The following is a 23,920-nucleotide window of genomic DNA, read 5'->3' on the forward strand; positions in this document are numbered from 1 at the left end:
TGGCATTTTTTTTGTAGGTTTGTCTTGCCTGCACTGTCCCGCAATGCTGAGTATATGGTTGTACATCTTGATCCACGATGCATGAAGTTATGAATCAGACATATACGGAAAAATTATATGTTCTATTTAAAGAAGTTTTTGAAGAAGCTTATGATAAGATTAATTGGCTTTCCCTCATTTTTTTCCTTGAAAAAGGTTTCCTCACGACCATATATTAATTGGATCATGCAGATTGTGACACATGGTAAAGTAGTGGTGATGGTCAATGACCAAAATGGCCCGTTTTCACAACAACAACAAAAGGTCTGATGCACCAGGATTGTATGTCTCTTATTTTTGTTAAAATTATTGTACATCTTCTTAGTTTACTTATTTCTCAAGCACACTGGCATGGTTAGCTGCAGGGGCTAATTCCAAATTTTCTAAATTATATTCTTGGTTTATTTGATTTTTTCTTCTCTTTTCTCATTGCATATTAAATCATCTCCATAGCAGAAGGAAAATGCAGCTTATCATAACAACTACTCCATCCATCCATATTTATAGGGCCGTTGAGATTTACTTTGATCACTACATAGATCAATAATTATGATGTGTGTTACAAAAGTATACTAATTTGAAAGGAGTTTCTAATGGCATAGTTTTTATAGCATGCACCTTATACATTATCGGTCTTGTCGATAGTCAATGCAGTTCTTGAAATACGTATTATTAGGCCCTCTGTTTTCCGGATTGAGCGTGTAGGATCATGCCCGACCAAACATGCTTTTAGATTTGCATAGCATGAATTTATAACCCCACCAATGTGAGTTTAATTAGGTTTTGGTGCAACTTATAGAGATTTGTGCACGAAGCTAGCTAAGAGCCACAGATATATGATCGGAGGTTACACCATAGTGGCATTCCACGGAAGGATGTGCCATGGAGAAGTCGTGAACTTTTGCATTGCTCGGTGTGTCCTCATCCGACAGTTTCAGGATCATATTTTTAAGCATCGGCGCGCATCTTAATACTCTCTCCATTCCTAAATATTTGTTTTTCTAGACATTTCAAATGACTACTACATACGGATGTATGTAGACATATTTTAGAGTGTAGATTCATTCATTTTGCTTCGTATGTAGTCATTTGTTAAAATGTCTAGAAAGACAAGTATTTAGAAACGGAGGGAGTAGATGTTTCAGGAAGTCAAACTCGTGGTCGTCTCCTTGAAAACCATCGATTTCCACTTCTTCAAGCTCGGTCAAGGTGATAGTTTGGCTTGTCCAGTCATTAGCCTCGCACGCCCTCACCCGAGTGCTTGAGAATCACATTGATGAGCATTGGTGCACATCTCAATAGATGTTCCAGGAAGTCAAACTCACGCTTGTCTCCTTGGAAACCATCGATTTCCACTTCTTCAAGCTTCGTCAAGGAAACAATTTGGCTTGTCCAATCGGCTGGCTCGCAGCCACAATATTCTTGACATTTCTCTTTGTCCTAAGAATAAAAATTAATATAATTAATCTCTACTATTAAAAGAGAATCGAACGTCGTGATGGTTCAACCAGTTTCCTCCCATTCATCTCACCCCTGGCTTCCGCACCATTGAAAATTTCACGCACAAAGAAACCAACAAAAAAAGCGAGTACAAATCGGAAACCACCATCCACGCACGCAGCCAACCTCCACCCACGAGTCCACGACTCCCCCCACATCCTACGACCCGCCGCCGTCTTGACTACCCGTCGTCACCCGCGGCTGTCTTCCTGGACGAAGTATGGTTGGCCGCCATCGCCGTCTTCCTGGTTGACGGCGAGCTCCCTTGTCCTCGCCGTCCGCGCCCATCCCTGCCTTCCTATTCTCCATGGGAGCTCGACTTCTTCCCTTCTCTCTTGTCGGTCGGCGTCCTGGTGCAGCGGTGCCCCAGCGGCGCACGAGCTCAATGCCTCACTCACGCTGCCACCCCAGTGACAGCGCCGCCCCGGTGCGGCACAGCCTCTTTGGGCACCATATTTCTGGCGCTACCAGCAGCCCAAGGCTTCCACGGCGAGCTGTAGGCGGAGAAGTGCACGCCCCCACTCCACTCAATTGAACACCGCATCGCATCGCCGATTGAGGGGTCGACCTAGAAGAAGTGGCAATTTCCTGGAGAGAAAAATTCACTATAGGTCACAAAACTTGAGCCGGATGACACTTTGGTACCACTACTTCAAAATACCCGAACTACGGTCCATATACTTGCGCACAGGGTTCACTTTGGTCCGTATGTACGATTTCGTCTACGTATTTGCTGACTTGGCCAAGTCAGCGGCCGCCAGCTAGGCTTTGACTGCCACCTGGTCGTACCTGGGTTAATACTACTACATCCAGGGGGGGTTTGCAAAATCGCCTGAGCCCCTGTCGATACTGGCCTCTGTAGCGGCTCCCCCGGCCCAGGTCTCGGCGCCGTAGCCGTCGTACTTTCCGTCGATCCAGTCCCCCTCGTACCTGCCTCTCATGTAGTAGTAGTAGTAGACGCCACTGCCAGTGCACCGCCCACGGTTGAACTGGCCCTCGTAGACATCACCGTTGCTGTACACCTGGACAAAATGGCCGGTGGTGGGCGCAGACGCGAAGGCGGAGAGAGAGGAGCCGATGGACCAGAGGATCGGGGATCAGCGAGGCCGGCGGAGCGGGAGGTGGAAGGGGAGCGGGAACGGGAGGCGGGGGAGGGAGAGGCAGAGGAGCAGGAGCAGCGCGCAGGAGAAGGCCGTGGCGGAGAGGAAGTCGGCGAGGAGGGAGCGCGAGAGGATGGCGGGCGACGGGGAGAGGAAGTAGAGGGTCGAGAGCTTCCCCAGCAGCTATGCGGGCGTCTACGCAGCGCAATAGCTTTCGATTAGGACGAGGGGAATAGCGGGCGGGCGAAGCAAGCGGCGAGGAACGCGCCGCGATTCTCACCTGTCACGGCGGGGGCGCCCGGTCGATGCCGGCGGCCGCCGTCCTCGGCGGGGCCATACCAACGGGGGAAGATCGGCAGGCACGCGACGTCGGCCAGGCGCACGCCGCGACGCTGGATGGTGGCTTGAACGCCGGGTAGCTGAACGGGGCCGCGCAGAGCGCGGTCTGCTCGTCCATGGTCATCGTCGAGTACAGCGTCGGCGAGCGCGCGGTTGTCCCGGAAGAAGAGGCAGCGGAGGTGCTGGTTGCCATGGCGTGGCAGAGCCGCACCCACGCAGCGGGGTTCGAGCTGACTCCACCGTCCACCTCTGCTTCGCCATGAAAGTCGTCGGACTTTTGTTTATGCACTTCTCTCGCATTTTTTTCCCAAGCTGAAAAAAGGATCAACGAGGACTTTTGTGTAGGCAAATCAACGAGGAATTTGTGTTTTATTAGGGGAAAACAACGAAGAAAGTCGTCGGCCTGTGGTCACCGGCAGCGATCAAGTCGGCGCTGATGACGACGACCGACGTGCGCACTAGGATGACACGCTGATCGTCGACGAGACCACCGGGAGGCCGAACTGCTTCGCCATGACGGACCCCAGTTCCGTCGCCGCGAGGAAGAGGGCCACAGCATCCTCGCCAGTCCCGAAGAGCACGACGCGGCCGTCGTCGCAGAGGAGTGAGCCGGCGAGCTGCAGGAAGAGGCCGAGCGCATCGGCGACCGCTGCCCAGACGACGTGCGGCCTCGTCACCACCAACTTCACCGTGTTGTGCTGGTCGTCGACCTCGTCGGCGGCGGACAACGCGACGGTGATGTTGCTGTTGCCTACGATTCTCCCTAGCTGGTGCGTCCCTGACGAGTCATCGTGCGAATGCAACGTCTTCCCACGGTCCGTGGAGCTCTGAACGAGCGCGCACGGGCGACGGCGTGATCTGCAATAGGGTGTGCGGCATCTAGCGCCTATTGTAGTAGCAGTTGCCGTAGAACCCGGCGCCGGCGCGCGGGAGCGAGGCGTGCAAGAGCGGCCGAGCGTTCATGGCGAAGCAATGTTTGCTGTAGATGCCACTGCCGCTTCAACATCAGTACAAACCACTAGTAGTATTATTCAACTGTAGGCGTGCAAGTTACAACCACGGCAATCTTGCTCGGGTCTAGGTGCTCTGCTATCTGCTGCGTGCGGCGGCGAGCTCTTGGACGTGGCCCTGGTACGCGTGCGCGAGCTCGAGGGTCTCGCACTTGCCTCGCGGAGCTGCACGCACAGCCGCTCCTCGGCCTCCTCCGCTGCCTCGGCGCGCAGCTGCGCAGCCTCCAGCTCCGTCCGCAGAAGCGCCACCTCCTGCTCCAGCTCGATATTTCAGGAGCAGCGCCTCCGGGCTGACCTCCCGGGGGCGTCGGCGTCGAAGGAGAAGGCGAGCAGGTGGCCGCCGCCGTCGTCGCGCTCCAGCCGCAGGGTATGCCCCTTGACGTTGACGCCGGCGCTCACCACAACGGCCCTCTGCCGCTCCACGTGCGTGGGGAACGGCACCGGCGGCGGCGCCGCCGGCGCCTGGGTGCCATGGCGGGTACTGGTGATAGTACGGCGGGGGCATCCCATGCAGATGAGGCCGCGGCGGTGGCAGGTTGGGGCGGCCGCTGCTTCCGGCGTTGCCCATCGTTAGCGACGACAAGCAGAGAGGTTGCGGGAGGAGAGGAGACAGCGAGCGGGTGCGGGTGGAGAGGGAGACAGCGAGCTGGTGCGGTCCGAGCAGGTGGGCTGGTTTAATGGTATTAGCGTTTTTTCAAAAAGCCCCCCGGATGGACTAGTATTGACCCTAGGCTCGACCAGGTGGCGGTCAAAGCCGAGCTGGCGGCCGCTGACTCAGCCAAGTCAGCGAATACGTAGACGAAATCGTATAAATGGACCAAAGTGAACCCCTTACGCAAGTACGTGGACTGTAATTCGGGTATTCTAAAATAGTGGTACTAAACTGTCAACCGGATCAAGTTTAGTGACCTACACTGAATTTTTCTCTTTCCTGGACGACGCCGCTGCCAACGACGAGGACGCTACTGCTTTCAGTACACCAGGCTCCAGGGTCCTCCCATCACCGATGGCTGCCCTCGGTGCTGTACTGGGCCTCCCTGACCTCTGCTTCTTCGTAGGACACGGGAGATGAGCAGGGTGTTCTCAAGCGGCAGCTCCAGGTCTTCGGCGGCGCCATGATCAACAAGGTGGTTTTCATACTCAGCTGTCTGTATGATTCTGTATTCATGCCATCTGCACCAATATTTCCTTCCTATAGCACTGAGCACCATATGTTCCTTATGTATGAGGAGTTGCAACGGGCATCGGAAGTGTATAGGAATACATGATCGTCAATGACATATATTCTTCAATAGCACATGTTTCTGTAGAGAGGATCTGTACAGCCTTCTTCAATCTGGATCAAAGTATTGAGGTAACTTTATTGTCATTCAGGTTCACCGGGCTAGCTAGGTTGAACAGCTCACAGAACGATGTGGTGATTTTAGTCCTAAAGCCAGGAACTGAAGATGGATTGGTCGCCAGTCTGAATTTTATCTATCTTGCTTCATATGTTTTTGGCTCCATGACCTGTACGGTTCCACCAAGGTAACTGACCATTCTGCTAGCTGCTGCGATCTGACCGTCAGTTCAGTTGTTGCCACTAACCACTAGCCACCATGTTGATTGCGTGCAGATAGATGTCAAGGTGAGGGTCATTTCCGGCGTGGTGACCACCGAGTCGTGGCGAACACATGCAACGTTGGTCATACACAACAGGTAATGTCACAACAGCTCAATTTCTTCAGAATTGGCATATGTAGTCATATACTCTATACTCATGTGCTGCTATTTCTAGAGGTAGCCCCCTAATCAAATAAGTAAATATTTGGTGTCTAATTCATCATAAAATATTTGTGCTTGGCGGAATAAATTTCACACATGACTTGATTTTGTTAGTCGAATGGTTTATATGAGCAGGAGATAATCTTCTTAAACTGGACACTTAGAATAGTTCGTTACTTGTTTGCTTAGTTGTGTTATCTATCCCATCTCTTGTGCATGGAACATAACCTCAAAATCTGCACATAATATTCCAAGGTCTCCATCACGATATGTCATGTAAATCTCAAAAAGTGAGTTGATTAATTTCCATGTGATGTGTAAGTTATTAGTGGCCATTTTTTTAACCATCCAGTTTGAGTTCACTTCTGGCAGGTAGACTTGTAGAATATGACACTTTCAAGATTTTTTCGATTATGCGATGTAGCAACGTCAGATGTGGTAGAAAATGCATTCATGGTTCGTGCGAAAAAGGGCAAAAGCTTTGCCTCTGCTTATACTAACCATTAGTTTAGGATAGTATACACAGATCTATGTTGCATTAGGTTTTTAAACTCTTTACGGCAGCTGGTTTGTGCATAATTTACAGAGATTGTTTTCCTGATTGACTTACATGCTGTTTGTTCTAGAAAAATAGAAAATATATGCATGTGAATGGTGGGTATGCCTGAATGTTTTCCCGCTAAAGAAAAAGGATACAACTGAAACTTATGGAACCTTTATCCAACTCCTAGGTTTTTGCCAGCGGCTGAGGTAGGAAATATACAAATCACAAGCAACCATATTGTACGTCTTGATTAGGCCATCAAGAGAGCAAATTTCCGCAAATTCCAGTTCTCAAAAAAGTTGCTCACTTTCAGAAGTATTAGCTATTGGATAATATGTGTCTCTGCGGAAGTCTTTATTTATTTTGGTCTGTGCATATGTGACAGGTCTAAACTCGAGGGGGGTGATTGATATTGTCATGCGTGTGAAGGTGTGCTTAACAAATGCTCTTCTGCTTGGGAACATAGAACTGCAAGATTTGCTTCCAATGGTTATGCCTTAGATCATGAAAACGAAAGTGACACCCAGGTAATGGAAGTCTTTTTTTCTTCTAAATTTGATAAATTACCAGTTATGTATGTGCTATTGCTGTGTGCCTTGAACATTGTGTTGTACAAAAGATTGGGATGATTTTCAGAAGATGCAATGATATATATGTGTCTAGGATTAGAAATAGATAGTGGATTGGTAGACACGATTATCCTTGATCTTTTAATCATCATTCTAAGTTAAGGAAACAAATGCATGTATCCTCTCTTTTTGCTCTATGTCCATGTTTTATTGAAGATTGATAGAAATAAACAATATTCTTGATCATGATGTATGAAAAAAGCTCCTCACGTCTCATGTGAATGTGATTGACTTGTCTATTAAGACGAATAGCAAGATAATAAGGTCATGCTTGCACGCTACCGAAAACACTCCCTGGCGTCTATGTGTGGCTACAACAAAAACAATATTTGTGTTCTCTATTTTTTTTTTGGTGAAGTAGAGTAGGGCCAGGCAACGACGAGAGAGAGAGAGGGAGAGGGAGAGGGAGGTCAAGATTTCCAATGTGGGGTGGAGCCAAGTAGAAAGCAAAACCATGTATAGACGGAAAAAAAGCATGCCTTATTATGTGTGGTATATTTGAGTTGAAGTTGAACTGGGTATCATTTCTTTTGCATAAGAGTGTGAAGCAAACTAGGAAACGAGGGCCTATTCGGATTGGTTTCTATCCTTCACATTTCAAGAGACAAAAATATATTACTTAAGACTTGATGAAAAGAAACATCACAATAGCTAAACATCAGTCGCCTGAATGGTCAGTCGATTTTTGCTAGAAGGAAGGAGGCACCGGAGGGAAGGAAGAAACAGCGTAGCGGGGGGCTAGCCGGAGAAGCTTCACCATAATCTATCTTAGGGTGGGGGTGGGGGCGGTGGTGCAAGTTTGCCGGAGAAAAAACCGGTGAGGCCCGGGGCTAAGGGATGGTTGGGGAAGGCGGCAAGACCGGCGGTGTGGGAGGTTGAGGGGAGGGCGGTGTGGCGAGGCGGCCACGAGAGCGCCGCAAGCCGTGGGCGGCGGCAGCAGGCGGCCTGGCTGGTGGTAGTAGGCGGCGGGAGGAAGAAGAAGACGGACACTGCAGCGATGTGATCTGTAAAACGTTTGGAGGAAGAAGACATAATCTAGGCCGTTCGTTTTTTATCTAACGCTTGTAACTGATCGAGGCCAAATTGACTAGCCCAAATAAAAATTCCTGTCGATTGACTCTTAGCCATTCACAAATGACATCTTTTCCTATAGTATTTGAGATACATGACATCTTATTTCCTATAATTTTACTATATTTCTAAAATAATCATATCCTATATGAGTCAAAGGGGCTTTATTTTTCCGTGGCAGCGCACGGGCAGCAAATTAGTCTCAATAGATGTTCCAGGAAGTCAAACTCACGCTTGTCTCCTTGGAAACCATCGATTTCCACTTCTTCAAGCTTCGTCAAGGAAACAATTTGGCTTGTCCAATCGGCTGGCTCGCAGTCACAATATTCTTGACATTTCTCTTTGTCTTAAGAATAAAAATTAATATAAAAGGAAGAATCACTATATACACAATATGAAAATAACTGATATGTTGAACAAGGACTACCGTGGATTGGGGTACGGCAACCCTGAGCCTACGTATGGCAGTACAAATTTTATGCATCCGGAGGAAGTAAAAAGCTACTGCTCCATCTGAAGGAAATATGCCCTAGAGGCAATAATAAAGTTATTATTTATTTTCTTATTTCATGATAAATGTTTATTATTCATGGTAAAATTGTATTAACCGGAAACTCAGTACATGTGTGAATACATAGACAAAACAGAGTGTCACTAGTATGCCTCTACTTGACTAGCTCGTTGAATCAAAGATGGTTAAGTTTCCTAGCCATAGACATGAGTTGTCATTTGATTAACGGGATCACATTATTAGAGAATGATGTGATTGACTTGACCCATTATGTTAGCTTAGCATTTGATCGTTTAGTATATTGCTATTGCTTTCTTCATGACTTATACATGTTCATATGACTATGAGATTATGCAACCCCCGAATACCGGAGGAACACTTTGTGTGCTACCAAACGTCACAATATAACTGGGTGATTATAAAGGTGCTCTACAGGTGTCTCCGATGGTACTTGTTGAGTTGGCATAGATCGAGATTAGGATTTATCACTTTGACTGTCGGAGAGGTATCTCTGGGCCATCTCGGTAATGCACATCAGCCTTGCAAGCAATGTGACTAACGAGTTAGTTGCGGGATGATGCATTACAGAATGAGTAAAGAGACTTGCCGGTAACGAGATTGAACTAGGTATTGAGATACCGACGATCGAATCTCGGGCAAGTAACATACCGATGACAAAGGGAACAACGTATGTTGTTATGCGGTTTGACCGATAAAGATCTTCCTAGAATATGTGGGAGTCAATATGAGCATCCAGGTTCCGCTATTGGTTATTGACCGGAGACGTGTCTCGGTCATGTCTACATAGTTCTCGAACCCGTAGGGTCCGCACGCTTAACATTAGGTGACGATCGATATTATGAGTTTATGTGTTTTGATGTACCGAAGGTTGTTCGGAGTCCCGGATATGATCACGGACAAGACGAGGAGTCTCGAAATGGTCGAGACATAAAGATCAGTATATCGGACGATTATATTTGGACATCGGAATGGTTCCGGGTGAGATCGGGCATTTACTGGGTACCGGAAGGTTACCGGAACCCCCCGGGAGGTATATGGGCCTTATTGGGCCATAGTAGGAGAGAGGAAAAGGGAGCAAAGGAGGGGGCGCCCCCCCGAAGCCCAATCCGAATTGGGAGGCCCCCCCTTTCCTTCCTCCTTCCTCCCCCTTCCTTCTTTCCTAATCCAACTAGGGAAGGGGGGAATCCTACTCCCGGTGAGAGTAGGACTCCCCTTGGGGCGCGCCTAGGAGGCCGGCGCCCTCCCCCTCCTCCACTACTTTATATACGGGGGAGGGGGCACCCCATAGACACACAAGTTAATCATTGATCTCTTAGCCGTGTGCGGTGCCCCCCTCCACCATAATCCACCTCGGTCATATCGTCGTAGTGCTTAGGTGAAGCCTTGCGCCGGTAGCTTCATCATCACCGTCATCACGCCATCGTGCTGACAAAGCTCTCCCTCGACACTCTTCTGGATCGTGAGTTCGTGGGACGTCACCGAGCTGAACTTGTGCAAATCATGGAGCTGCCGTACCTTCGGTGCTAGGATCAGTCGATCGTGAAGACGTACGACTACATCAACCACATTGTCATAACGCTTCCGCTTACGGTCTACGAGGGTACGTGGACTACACTCTCCCCTCTCGTTGCTATGCATCACCATGATCTTACATGTGCGTAGGAAATTTTTGAAATTACTATGTTCCCCAACAGTGGTATCCGAGCTAGGTTTATGCGCAGATATTATATGCACGAATAGAACACAAGTGAGTTGTGGGCGATAATAGTCATACTGCTTACCAGCATGTCATACTTTGATTCGGCGATATTGTTGGATGAAGCGGCCAGGACCGACATTACGCGTACGCTTACGCGAGACTGGTTCTACCGACGTGCTTCGCACACATGTGGCTGGCGGGTGTCAGTTTCTCCAACTTTAGTTTAATCGAGTGTGGCTACACCCGGTCCTTGTTGAAGGTTAAAATAGCACATACTTGATAAAAAATCGTTGTGGTTTTGATGCGTAGGTAAGAATGGTTCTTGCTCAGCCCGTAGCAGCCACGTAAAACTTGCAACAACAAAGTAGAGGACATCTAACTTGTTTTTGCAGGGCATTTGTGATGTGATATGGTCAAGACATGATGCTAAATTTTATTGTATGAGATGATCATGTTTTGTAATGGAGTTATCGGCCACTGGCAGGAGCCATATGGTTGTCGCTTTATTGTATGAAATGCAAACGCCATGTAATTGCTTTATTTTATCACTAAGCGGTAGCGATAGTCGTAGAAGCAATAGTTGGCGAGACGACAATGATGCTTTGATGGACATCAAGGTGTCAAGCCGGTGACGATGGTGATCATGACGGAGCTTTGGAGATGGAGATCAAAGGCACAAGATGATGATGATCATATCATATCACTTATATTGATTGCATGTAATGTTTATCCTTCATGCATCTTATTTTGCTTAGTTCGACGGTAGCATTATAAGATGATCTCTCACTAAATTTCAAGGTACAAGTGTTCTCCCTGAGTATGCACCGTTGCGAAAGTTCATCGTGCCGAGACACCACGTGATGATCGGGTGTGATAAGCTCTACGTTCACATACAACGGGTGCAAGCCAGTTTTGCACACGCAGAATACTCGGGTTAAACTTGACGAGCCTAGAATATGCAGATATGGCCTCGGAACACTGAGACCGAAAGGTCGAGCGTGAATCATATAGTAGATATTGATCAACATAGTGATGTTCACCATTGAAAACTACTCCATCTCACGTGATGATCGGACATGGTTTAGTTGATATGGATCACGTGATCACTTAGATGATTAGAGGGATGTCTATCTAAGTGGGAGTCCTTAAGTAATTTGATTAATTGAACTTTAATTTATCATGAACTTAGTCCTGATAGTATTTTCATAACTATGTTTTAGATCAATAGCTCGCGATGTAGCTCCCCGTTTATTTTTGATATGTTCCTAGAGAAAAACTATGTTGAAAGATGATAGTAGCAATGATGCGGACTAGGTCCATGATCTGAGAATTATCCTCATTGCTGCACAGAAGAATTATGTCCTTGATGCACCGCTAGGTGCAGATGCAAACGTTATGAACGTTTGACAAGCTCGATGTGATGACTACTTGATAGTTTAGTGCACCATGCTTTACGGCTTAGAACCGGGACTTCAAAAATGTTTTGAACGCCGCGGAGCATATAAGATGTTCCAAGAGTTGAAATTGGTATTTCATACTCATTCCCGTGTCAAAAGGTATGAGACCTCTGACAGTACTTTGCCTACAAGATGGAGGAGAATAGCTCAACCAGTGAGCATGTGCTCAAATTGTCTGGGTATGACAATTGCTTGAATCAAGTGGGAGTTAATATTCCAGATAAGATAGTAATTGACAAAGTTCTCTAGTCACTATCACCAAGTTACTAGAACTATGTGATGAACTATAATATGCAAGGGATGACGAAAGTAATTCCCGAGCTCTTCGCGATGCTGAATCAGCGAAGGTGGAAATCAAGAAATAGCATCAAGTGTTGATGGTTAACAAGACCACTAGTTTCAAGAAAAGGGCAAATGATAGAAAGGGAACTTCAAGAACAATAACAAGCACGTTGTCACTCCCGTGAAGAAGCCCAAAGCTAGACCCAAGCCTGATACTGACACTACAAAAAAAAGACACATCCGTGACATTTTGGGCCGAATGAATTTTTTTCTGTCATACATATGACACTTCTATGACGATAATTGTGAAAAAACCCGGTATCATCATAGATGTGGTGGGCTCCTATTTCTATGACAAAAAATTATGACAGACAATGGGCTTTTCATCCTGGGCGGGCCGAAGACGCGGCTACATGACATTCTTTGGGCCGTCCATGACGGAAAAAACCGTGGTAGAAGCGAGGGGGAGGAAAATTTTGGGGAGTTCCCGGTTACGGTGGGAGGTCACGGGCCGAGCGATGCGCGTTTCTCTCGTACACGTACACGCGTATGTGCGAGTGTCACAGCCCTAGAATTGTTTGGAGATAGTTGCATCAGTGAGCATCATGCATCCTGTTAATTTCAACAAACTTGAAATGAGGAAAGTGAAAGCCTCAAAAATCAATTTAAAAGAAGGGCAAGAACCCTTTAAATTGCATTCATTGTTTCCAAAATGCCTTCATAAATGTTTGTTAATTTTGGCAAGGCTTTGAGACCAAACCAAAAATAGGGAACATTTTGTGGAATATTTTGGGCACTGAATTTAAATCACTATCCTATTTGAATTTGGAAATATACCCAAATATATATAGGATATATCTCCAAATACCTCTAATATATTTTATGTGCATTTGGAAAAGTCCATTTTGCAACATGAAATTATTAGAGGATAATTGACACTATTTTTGAAACTGTTTTGAATTTTAAAAGCAGTGGCAAAGATAAAATAAAAACAAACAGAAACAGAGAGAGAGTTACCTGGACTTACCTCTGCAGCCCACCTGGCAGCCCAAGTGGCCGGCCCAGCCCACCACCGCCTCCTTCCCTGTCGTCTTCCTCCTCTGCCAGAAGGACGGGCGCATGCCCGACGCGCGCGCACCGCAGTGCGGCCACCTCCACCCTGCCTGGCTGCCCCCTCGTCGCTCTGGACCCTCCCCGCGACGCCACGCAACCTCCCCGACCCCCTCGAGCTCTCTCCCGTGCCTCTCCCCTCCTCTGGTCCTCTCTCCCTCTCGCTCCGAGCACCACTGTCGCCGCCGCCCGCTATCCCCGTGGCCACCGAGCTCCCCTCGCCTCTCCAAGCAGACCACGGGCTCCGCCTCCATCTCCCGCGTCTCTCCGTCAGCTCGCACGACGCCGGACGCCCTGCCTCGCCCTCTACCCCGCCATCTTCGTCGTCTCTGCCCCGAGATCGCCGGCGGCCGCACGACCTCATCATCCCCTCCCCGAGCACGCCGAGGCCACCTCTGCACTCGCCGTGAGCCCCTGCTCCCAACCCCTCTCTCCCCTTCGTCGATTTCCTCCTCTAGCCCCTTTGGCCACCCCGACCGAAGCTCGCCACCATTGCGCTTCGTCGCCGCCGTGGCTAGAGCCCACCTCCGCCGCGCCTGAGAGCGTCATCGTGCTCAGCACGTTTGCAGGAGCCCGTAGCGCCCACCAGCTCCTCCTCACATGCACCGTAGCGCCGTACCCGTCATTGCCGAACTCTGGCCGCCGCCTTGGAGCTCGCCGTCGTTGGCTCCGGCCACCATAGGCCCGGCCTCCATCACCACTAGACGCGCCCCTGCAAGAGCTCTCCAACGAGCCCAAGAACAGCCTCGCCCGTGCCCTGTGGGCATTTTCCGAGCCGCACCACCGTCTCGGGCCTCGCCGGCGTCGAGTTGCCGGCAGGTTTGACCTGTTCGACCCAGGGTTTGACCTCCCTGGGGTCAACACACGTGGGCCCCACCCCTGACTAGATTAGTTTAGGACTAATTACCCCGCTGACACTGACAATGGGCCCAGTGGCTGTTAATTTCATTAGTTAGATTTAATTAACCCTGTTAATTAATTGTGTCACTGACGTGTCGACCCCACTGGTCAGGTTTGACCTGGACCAGGTCAGTTGACCTGCTGATGTCATGGTGACGTAGTGCTGACGCCATAACTCATTTTCTGGATTAATTTTAATTCAGGAAATTCCAGAAAATACCCAAAACTTCAAAAATTCATAGTAATTCAACCGTAACTCCAAATCAAACAAATTATATATGAAAAATTATCAGAAAAATGCAATCTATCCATCTGTACCATTTTCATGCATGACAAACTAAGTTATACCTGCTGTATAACTGAAAACATGTTAATGGCATTTAAATAACCACATGTGGAATTTGAATTTGAACCTTGGGTTCAAACCAACTTCATTTAAATTGTTGCTAGCTGCATTAGCTCAACTCACACCATATTGCCATGAAATTATCATGCATCATAATTGTTGCATTGCATTGATTGTGTTCTTCTTTGTTTGCCGGTAATTGTCCCCTCTCGATAGACGTGGTTTCGACGATGAGTTCGATGACACCGATGAAGAGCTATAATATCTTCAGAAGTGCCAGGCAAGCAAAAACCCCTTGTTCATTCTGATACAATCCCACTCTCTCGCTCCTGCTCTCTTTTACTGCATTATGACAACAATGATTCATCTATTACTTGCTGCGGTAGCTGAACCCCTTTATCCTTTGCATGACCTGTCATTGCCACAGTAAATAGATGAAACCACTAGCATGAGTAGGAGTTGTTTGAGCCCTGATGTGCCTACTCTTTCATGCTTGTTTGTCATGCCTGCTACTGCTTAGAGTTGAGTCAGGTCTGATTCATCGGGGATGAATTGGAATGGTGTTGAACATGTCCTACTGTGTGTGAGCTAAGTGTGTGAACACGATTTGGTAAAGGTAGCGGTGAGAGGCCATGTAGGAGTACATGGTGGGTTGTCTCATTGAAGCCGTCCTCAGGAACTGAGTTCTGTGTTTGTGATCCATGAAACAGTTACTACCACGCATTGGGCCCGAAACCAATGGACCCTCTCGGCTTCTTGATCACCCTTGTCCTCTGTCCAGGAGTTGCAAGTAGTTTCTGGTGTTTGTAGTATGCTGGGGGCCGCACGCAGCGCTGACCGTAGGGGTGGGCTGTGTTGCGGTAGGCACGTGGCCGGGCATGCCGGGCGCCCGTTTGGTGTCTCGGAACCCTGTACACATCGTTCGGGGCCGTATGTGGAAACCTCGGCCGGACTCCCTGCGGATGGAACATGAATAGGCGATAAACCTAGACTAGAGACTTTAGTGTTTAGGTAGGCCGTGGCCGACACCCTCGTTGGGCTTCCGCTTGAAGGTTGCCGAGTACATGTCGTGTAAACGGTGGTAAGTGGTGAGAGCGTGTGTGAAGAAGTACACCCCTGCAGGGTTAACATCATCTATTCGAATAGCCGTGTCCGCGGTAATGGACTTCTGGGTTGCCTATAACAGTTCATAGACAAGTGAAAGTGCATACTCTAAAATGCGCAAGATAAGCGTGAGTGCTATGGATGGTGTTCTCGTAGGGAGACGGGAGCGGATCCATAGTGGTGTATTGTTATGGTGAATATGTGGACTCGTGTGCGCCACCTCAAAAGAGTTGCTTGCAGTCGTAGTTCAGGTTAGCCACTGAGTCAAAGCTGGCTTGCTGCAGTTAAACTCCACTACCCCCTTTGTTGATACCGATGCATATGTAGTTAGTTCTGATGTAAGTCTTACTGGGTACATTTGTACTCACGTTTGCCTATTTTATGTTTTTGCAGAGAGACGTCAGTCTCGCTAGTAGTTCTGTGTGGACCCCGACGTTTAGCTCAATACCTCAGCTACGATCTTGTGCCCTCGGCAGGATCTGGTAGATAGTCAGGCTTCTCAGCCTTTTTCATTTGTAGATGTCTGTACTAAGACATGTTAAGCTTCCGCATGTGCTTTGACTTGTATGCTCTGAATGTTGGGTCATGAGACCCATGTTTGTAATATCTCGCTTCTCGGAGCCTAATGAATAAATACTTTAAGTCGTAGAGTTATGTTGTGATGCCATGTTGTATTTACACATATCGAGCATATTGTGTGTATGATTGAAATGCTTGGTATGTGTGGGATCCGACAATCTAGTTGTTTATCCTTGGCAACCTCTCTTATGGGGAAATGTAGTCTAGTGCTTCCATGAGCCATAGTAGTCCGCTACAGCCCGGTTCACCGGAGTCCTGCTAGCCCAGCACTACTGCTCAGGACACTTGACTGGCCGGCATGTGTTTCACTTCGCTCCTGTGTCTGTCCCTTCGGGGAAATGTCACGCGGTGATATCCGGAGTCCTGCCTTGCCTGCTACAGCCCGGGTTACCGAAGTCCTGTTAGCCCAGTGCTACAGCCCGGATTCACACGCTGTTGACCGACATGCTCGAAGTTGATTCATGTATGCCTGTCCCCATGGGTTAGTGCCGCTTTGGGTTCACGACTAGCCATGTCGGCCCGGGTTCTTTGTCATATGGATGCTAGCGAAACTATCATATACGTGAGCCAAAAGACGCAAACGGTCCCGGGCCAGGTAAGGTGGCACCCGTGGGAATACCGTGCGTGAGGCCGCAAAATGATATGATGTGTTACATGCTAGATCGGTGTGACTTAGAATCAGGGTCCTGACAGCGAGGCGTTGGCTCTAACTGAACCCGAGCGAGGCGTTGGGCTCTAACTGAACCCGAGCGAGGCGTTGGGCTCTAACTTAACCCGAGCGATTGCACTGCAGGCTACGCGTTACTGAACCCGAGCGATCGATCGATGGCTCTTAACTGAACCCAATCGAGCGATTCCTTCGCTACTGCTGCTAACTGAAGCTGATCGATGCTGCCTCTGGATGAACAGTGAGCGTTGCGGGAGGGGGGGGGTCTGGATGAGCGTTCCGCGGGCATAAAAAGACGATCGTGCCCCTCTTCACGAATCATTTTTGACAGATCTCAGCCGTCCTTGTGTTTCTTCCCCTCGCGTTCAACCCAGGGGGGAGCACCGGAGCAGAAACGGTCCTCGAGGGCGGAGTAGGCCGCGGAGGCGCAACCTGAGAGCACCAGCGTTGTGAGCGCGGGGAATAATTCACCGGTAGCCGGCGGCCCGACGGAGACGGAGGAGTAGAGCGAGATGGAGGTGGCGCGCTGGAAGCACGGAAGCTCGACCCTCTTGTACACATCTTCGCCCGATGGGACCGCGAGGACGAGCTACTCCGGCGAGAGCCGCGCGGCGGTGCGCAGCAGCGAGGAGACACGGACGCAGGGCTCCCCCGCGCGGACCGAGAAGGGTCGATTCGATGGTCGGATATCAAGACGGGACACTGTCGAGGCGGAGCCAGAGGAGACCACGCGGGCGAGCACCGCTTCAACGGAAGGGAAGGGGACGTCGCGAAAGACGAGCGCGGGGAGGCGGGTCCAGAGGCCGCGCCACCGGCGGGATATGACACTGGCACGCGCGGCGGTGCGGACGCAGCCGAGGCGGGCGAGGACCAGCAGGAGCAAGTCGTCTGGGAGGTCGCTGATGCGATCCGCCGTGCCTGGACCGCTGGATGGCGACGGCGCCGGCGAGCCGAAGAGACTTCCCGATCTCAGCAGCGACAACGTCTCAGACTTGGAGGTGAACACGAGCTCGAAGATCCGAGCCACCAGCCGGGAGTAACGGGCGCGTGCACGGCGGCGTGCTCCTACTCCTCCATCGGAGCTAAGGTGCCGCCACCATCGCCGCCACTCCATACAGATCGATCGATTGATATGGTTCACCCCCCTGATCAACTGGGTTGGGCCGGGCGCATTTAGTTTTTCTCTCTCATTTTTTTTCAGAAGTCTGGAATACTCCTTCCGACCCATAATATAAAATGTTATTATATTTTTAAGATGTTATTACATTTAATATGTGAGTATATTATATGTAATAATGTCATATATTATAAGACGGAGGAAGTATTACTTTCTTTGTTGTTGTTTTTTCCATTTGAAAAAGATTACGTATACAGATGCATATGAAACGATGCAGGAAAAACCATCGACATATGAACATTCGTTTTGATCCATATGAACATATTTTTTGTGCATCCATGTGATTATAAACAACCATGTAAGTTTTTCTTCGTACTAGATAGTAATTATTGGAATTCTCTCCTCCCTCTCCCATGCATCCAAAGTATGACATCAACAGATTCTGTCAAAAATGCTAAAACTTCAAAAGTTTTATCTTATTGGTGATCCTTTTTCCACTGATGGCTTTTCACTGGAAATTTTGACGTGGCCTGTCTTTATTTTTCTAACATTTGCACATGTAATAGGAAAATAGTATATATTGACAAAAAATATAGTAAAATCCACATAATCATCAGAATAAAGTTGATACAGCCCTTCTGTTTGTTAATTTTTTGACTTGTATATGATAAAATCTACTTCATAGTTCATACAAGCCCTTTTCATGATCATGAATGGATATTTTCTTTCTTTGCCCTCTGTAACTTAATATAAGACGGCTTGACACTGTCATGGACTCTATTTTTTTAAAGAGGGAGTACATTGGTTTGTTTTGAACTTCTGTTTCCTTTTTACACGCATGTGACAAATTCTGCCCAATGGAATGAAAATGCAGTCCTCAAAAGTTCTAAAAGAGGTAAAATCAACAAGAAGCCACCATATAGCATAAGAACTAGGATATATGCATCTATAATCAAGCTTGATATATGTCATCTTCCCACATTTGCAAGGCTCCAACAACATGAGTTTAATAACGTTTTCACGGAACCTAAATTCTCATAGCGTCACTACCTAGGGAGCCATATGGCCGTCGGCATCGAGCCCTGTTCCGGTCCACATCTCTAGTCCATGCCATGCCAATCATTGAACTTTCTGAAATAATTATCTTGAAAGGATATTAATTCAATGAGCTATATGTTGTTATAAATTACCAAAACCACCCGGGGATTAGTTGCACTTTCAGATGCAGAGGAGGATTACTTCGGCGCCGGAAGGATTTGGATGTTTTTTTCATTTTCTGTAAGGTTTAAGGGGTTGTGCTACTTAATATATGGCCTTTGGTCTTTTGCAAAAAAACAAAGTCGTGCTATAATTCAATATTTTTTATTAACGAGAATATTAGGAAATATAACTTTTTTCACAGTAGATAAACATTATTACAACACACAGAACAATTAGTGCAATTGACCAGAATTAGTTAATTCTATGTCGACAATGCTACATTTTTTCTTTTATATAAGCACATTATAAGAATAGGTCTTTTTTTGCTTTAATCTGTATGCTAAATTTGTAAAATCATCACAATGTTAGTTAACTCTCAATCAACTAGGTGATAGGTATACTCCATTTTCATTAAGGAAGGATGAAGATTCGGGGTCGGCAAAGAAATTTACGACCCTATAGAATGTGAGCTTCAACCCGGGCAATATTTTTTTAATGTTTCATTGGTTCCTTTTTAGTTTATGCTTTTGTTGGTTAATTTTGACTTGTATATGCTAAAATCTACTTCGGACAAGTCCTTTTCATGATCATGAATGGATGCCTTGTGGTTGGGGCAAAATAATTTGTTTGAGTTTTTCTTTGTTTGTTACTCCTATGTAACTTAATATAAGACGGCTTTGACACTGTCTTGGACTCTAAAAACAAATTTAAAGAGGGAGTACCTTGGTTTGGTTTACACAGCATGTGACAAATTCTGCCCAACGGGATGAAAATGCAGTTCTCAAAAGTTCTAAAAGTGGTAAAATCAACAGGAAGCCACCATATAACATAATAACTAGGATATATGCATGTATAATCAAGCTTGATATATGTCATCTTCCCACATTTGCAATGCTCCAACAACATCAGTTTAATAATGTTTTCGCGGAACCTAAATTCTCATTGCATCACTACCTATGGAGCCATAGATACAGAAACAGAAGATATAACATAGTGCCATTCCACAGAAGGATGCGCTAAGGAGAACTCGTGAATTTTTGCTTCACTTGGCACGCCCTCACCGGAGTGCTTGAGAATCACATTGATAAGCATTGGTGCACATCTCAATAGATGTTCCAGGAAGTCAAACTCACGCTTGTCTCCTTGGAAACCATCGATTTCCACATCTTTAAGCTTCGTCAAGGAAACAATTTGGCTTGTCCAATCGGGTGGCTCGCAGCCACAATATTCTTGACATTTCACTTTGTCCTAAGAATAACAATTAATATAAAAGCAGGAATTACAATATACACAACAAGAAAATAACTGATATGCTGAACAAGGACCGCAATTAGTATATATAATCACAAACCTACCGTGGTTTGGGTTACGGCAACCTTGAGCCTACGTATGGTAGTACAAATCGTATGCATCCGGAGGAAGTAAAACGCTACTGCTCCATAAACATGGCCCAAAGGTGCAAGGTGCAGCTCCAAGTCCAAGACAGAAAAGTGCACCGCAACCTGCATCCGTAGATGTTTCTCTAATTCACGAGAAAAATCATCTTGCGCCCAAAATACATGCCGGTAATAATATGGTTCCTGCATGTTTGAGCAAACAATTCCATGATAAATCCCTTTGAACCACGTCTTTAAAACTTCGGGCTGGGAACTTGGATTCTTGAGAAGTACTCCCTCCGTCCCAGAATGTAAAATGTTATTTGACACTAGCATATTATACTCCTGCGAGTGACGAACTAACCTTGATTGCGCTAATGCGTAGCACCGGGAGTTGTGGTCCGTCTGCCGCCGCCGCCGCCCTCGTGGTTGATGACAGCAAGCTCACTGTCTGGAGTGTCCAGTCAGGGAGCTCCTTGAACCCGCCGTTGTAATGGCAGCGCCACGAAATATTGCTTGCCATCGGCGCCAAGACGGAGACACTGCTGGGGCCCGCGATGTGGGAGGACAGGGTTAGTCGCTCGAGCATGGGCGTTGCAACGTCGATATGCCGTACCCATGTCCAACGATCTGGGGTGTCCTCAATGACGAGCTCTCGCAGCGACAACGAGCGCACCGTGATGTCCAGTACGAAGCCGCCGGGTAGGGTGTACCTGAGCACGCGCAGGCGCGGGCAGCGGAGGACCAGGTCCTCGAGGTCGGAGTAGGCCGCGGAGGCGCAGCCTGAGAGCACCAGCGTTGTGAGCGCGGGGAATAATTCACCGGTAGCCGGCGGCCCGACGGAGACGGAGGTGTAGAGCGAGATGGAGGTGGCGCGCTCGAAGCACGGCAGCTCGACACTTTTAAAGAAATCCTCGCCCGATGGGATGGCGAGAATGAGCTGCTCCGGCGAGAGCCGCGCCGCGGTGCGCAGCAGCGAGGCGAGGCTGACGCGGGGCTCCCCCTCGCGGACCGAGAGGGGTCGATTCGGGGGGCAGATAACAAGACGGGACACCGTCGAGGTGGAGTCAGAGGAGACCACGCGGGCGAGCACCGGTTCGACGGAGGGGAAGGGGATGTTGTGGAAGACGAGCGTGGGGAGGCGAGTCCAGAGGCGACGCCACCGGCGGGATACGACACTGGCGCGGGCGGCGGTACGGACACAGCGGAGGCGGGCGAGGACCAGGAGGAGCAGGTCGTCAGGGAGGTCGCTGATGCGGTCCACGCCGCCTGGACCGCTAGATCGCGGCGACAGCGCCGGCGAGCCGAAGAGACTTCCGGGCCGCAGCGGGGACAGCGAGTCGGACTTGGAGGTGAGCACGGGCTCGAAGATGCTGGCCACTAGCTGGGAGGAACGGGCGCGTGCGCTGCGGCCTGATCGTTCACCACCACTGGAGAGGGTGCTGATGCGGTCCAGTCGGCCGGCCGATCGAGGCGGTGCTGGCGATAGGCGCAGCTCCATCGATCTATCTCGTGCGATAGGGTATTCGGGCTTTGCAACAACGTGGGTCAATATAAGGTTTTGAAGCTTTGGGTCAATATAAGTCGGATACACGGATTGGTGTACGTTTGGCAACAACGTGGGTCAATATAAGTCGGATACTTGGATTGGTGTACGTTCGGCCTCTCACTACAGGAAAAACTCGCCTAGTATCGTTGCGTAAGCCGAGTGCTGAAACACGGGTTTACGGCTTACCTACGTGTACACCATGAACATAGCGGTCCGGCACTTGGCTTAAACAACGAACGGCGGCGTACCCTCAAGTAAGCCGAAGTTGCCTCGGAGAAGCACTCGGCTTACAGTGCAACTCAGGGCAAAGCGTACCTTCCAGGTGGCTCGCACGCCGCCCGCTAACCGCTCTGTAACGGTGCTGTAGGTAAGCCAAGTACATGATATAATACACTCGGCTTACAGAGCACAAAATATAAATATTGCAAGAAATGATTAAGTTGGTGAGTTGGACTTATAACTATGAAAAGTAGGCCCCAACGGACATGGCCAAATTCTTATTAAAGCCTTCTTTACCATTGATCGAATTCGGCCTTCGGGGTCAACCCAGCGGCTTCTATGAGGAAGGCGGCACAAAGGAGGCTCGAGGGCTTATTAAGGAAGGCGGCTAAGGCCGCTGAAGGGGGGAAAACGAAAGGCGTTTTCTGGGCGTAGATCTACGGATTTCACCCCTACATACGAAATTTCACTCTCCTCTGTCTCACCCAAGTGAATTGGTTTCGAGAGCATTCCGCCACTTTTTGACGACTTTCAATTTCAACCCGATTCACCATCTACATGCCCTTTACGCCCAAAATCATACACACAGGAAAAGAAAAACGAATTTCTATCAAATCAATAGAAGGAAGGATCCTTTCCCTGATTTGAATCCCGTCCTCCTTCAAATAGGATATCTCTAGACTTCCCTATAATAACTGCAATGATTTTATCCATTTTGTGAATTCCTACTTTGTTTTAAGTATATTTATTACTTTGTTTATAGATACATTATGTAAATTGATCAACTTTAAATAGAAAAAATAAAGTAAAGAGTAAATAAGAAAACAGAATATTCTGTCTCGTAGTTCTGAAATAGAGTTCTTTGGGTACCAAGGTAACCCTTAGAATCAAAGCATTTTTATCTATTAAGGACTTACTGAAAAAGGCTCAAAAAACAGGAATCAGTTGGAGGAAACTAAGGACCAGGTTCACATTATCAGTGAGTGAGATCACACCAGTGGTACAAGAAGCTCCAAAGACTGTTGAAAACAAAGGGAGTGGACAGACAAAGAAGAGAAATGAACAAGAACCCAGTCGTCGAACCAGTATAAAGCCCTAGGCGTTTCTTTGTTGCCAGCTGAGAAATAATACTCGTTCTTATTGGATGAGGGGGAGTGTCTTTGTTTGTTCAACGTGCAGATCCGGGAGGAAGGGGCAGGACTTGTTGTTTGGGCAGTCTAGTTTTGGTTTTGTTTGAATTGCGTTATCGGAGCCGAGCCAGGAATAGCCGTTAATGGACACCTACCACTTTTCACCAATTAGAGAGGCCCTCTTTAATACATTAAGAAAATATGTTCACAGGGGCCAGAAAGACTCGGTCATAGGAACTTAGACCACCTACGCGCCGGTAAACGAAAACCACCTCGACCGGATCTACCGTCCCCGCCAGTTCGCTAAGTATACTAACTCTACCGAGAGGCAGAAGAAGATCAAGCCGATAAGGGGAAGCGCTGAGAAAAATCTTGTACTTCTAAAGATTATATAATTTATATCGATTCGAAAGATTCTTTTGATCTCCTTTTTTGGCGTCTATGCATGCAGCTGATTTCGTTTTGCTGAAATAACCGAGCCAGAACAGAAAAAAAAGTAGAATAGGTATAAATAAGAAAATCTTAGTTAAGAGGGTTCATGTAAAGAACAGGTTCCAAATCACGATCGATTCCCTTTTCAAAACCTGCAGCAGCAGCTGGGGCTCTTCCTGCATGCCATAAATGGCTCACAAAAAAGAAGAATCCTAGAACAAAATG

The 23,920-nt window shown here is 47.9% G+C and overlaps 1 protein-coding gene across 1 annotated transcript; it reads right to left on the bottom strand.

Moving 5' to 3' along the window:
- Window positions 1-19,943: 19,943 nt before the first annotated feature.
- LOC147962061 (F-box/LRR-repeat protein At1g52650-like) lies at window positions 19,944-21,866 on the bottom strand. The gene is made up of 3 exons (XM_087534039.1): window positions 20,730-21,866; window positions 20,345-20,569; window positions 19,944-20,237 (listed from the first exon to the last, which is right to left on the bottom strand). Exons 1-3 carry the CDS (start codon window positions 21,864-21,866, stop codon window positions 19,944-19,946), a joined length of 1,656 nt encoding a protein of 551 aa, XP_087390165.1.
- Between the last annotated feature and the right edge of the window lie 2,054 nt (window positions 21,867-23,920).

Source organism: Triticum urartu, chromosome 7A (assembly GCF_056163025.1).
Source record: "Triticum urartu cultivar PI428250 chromosome 7A, HENAU_Tu73, whole genome shotgun sequence".
Lineage (NCBI taxonomy): Eukaryota > Viridiplantae > Streptophyta > Magnoliopsida > Poales > Poaceae > Triticum > Triticum urartu.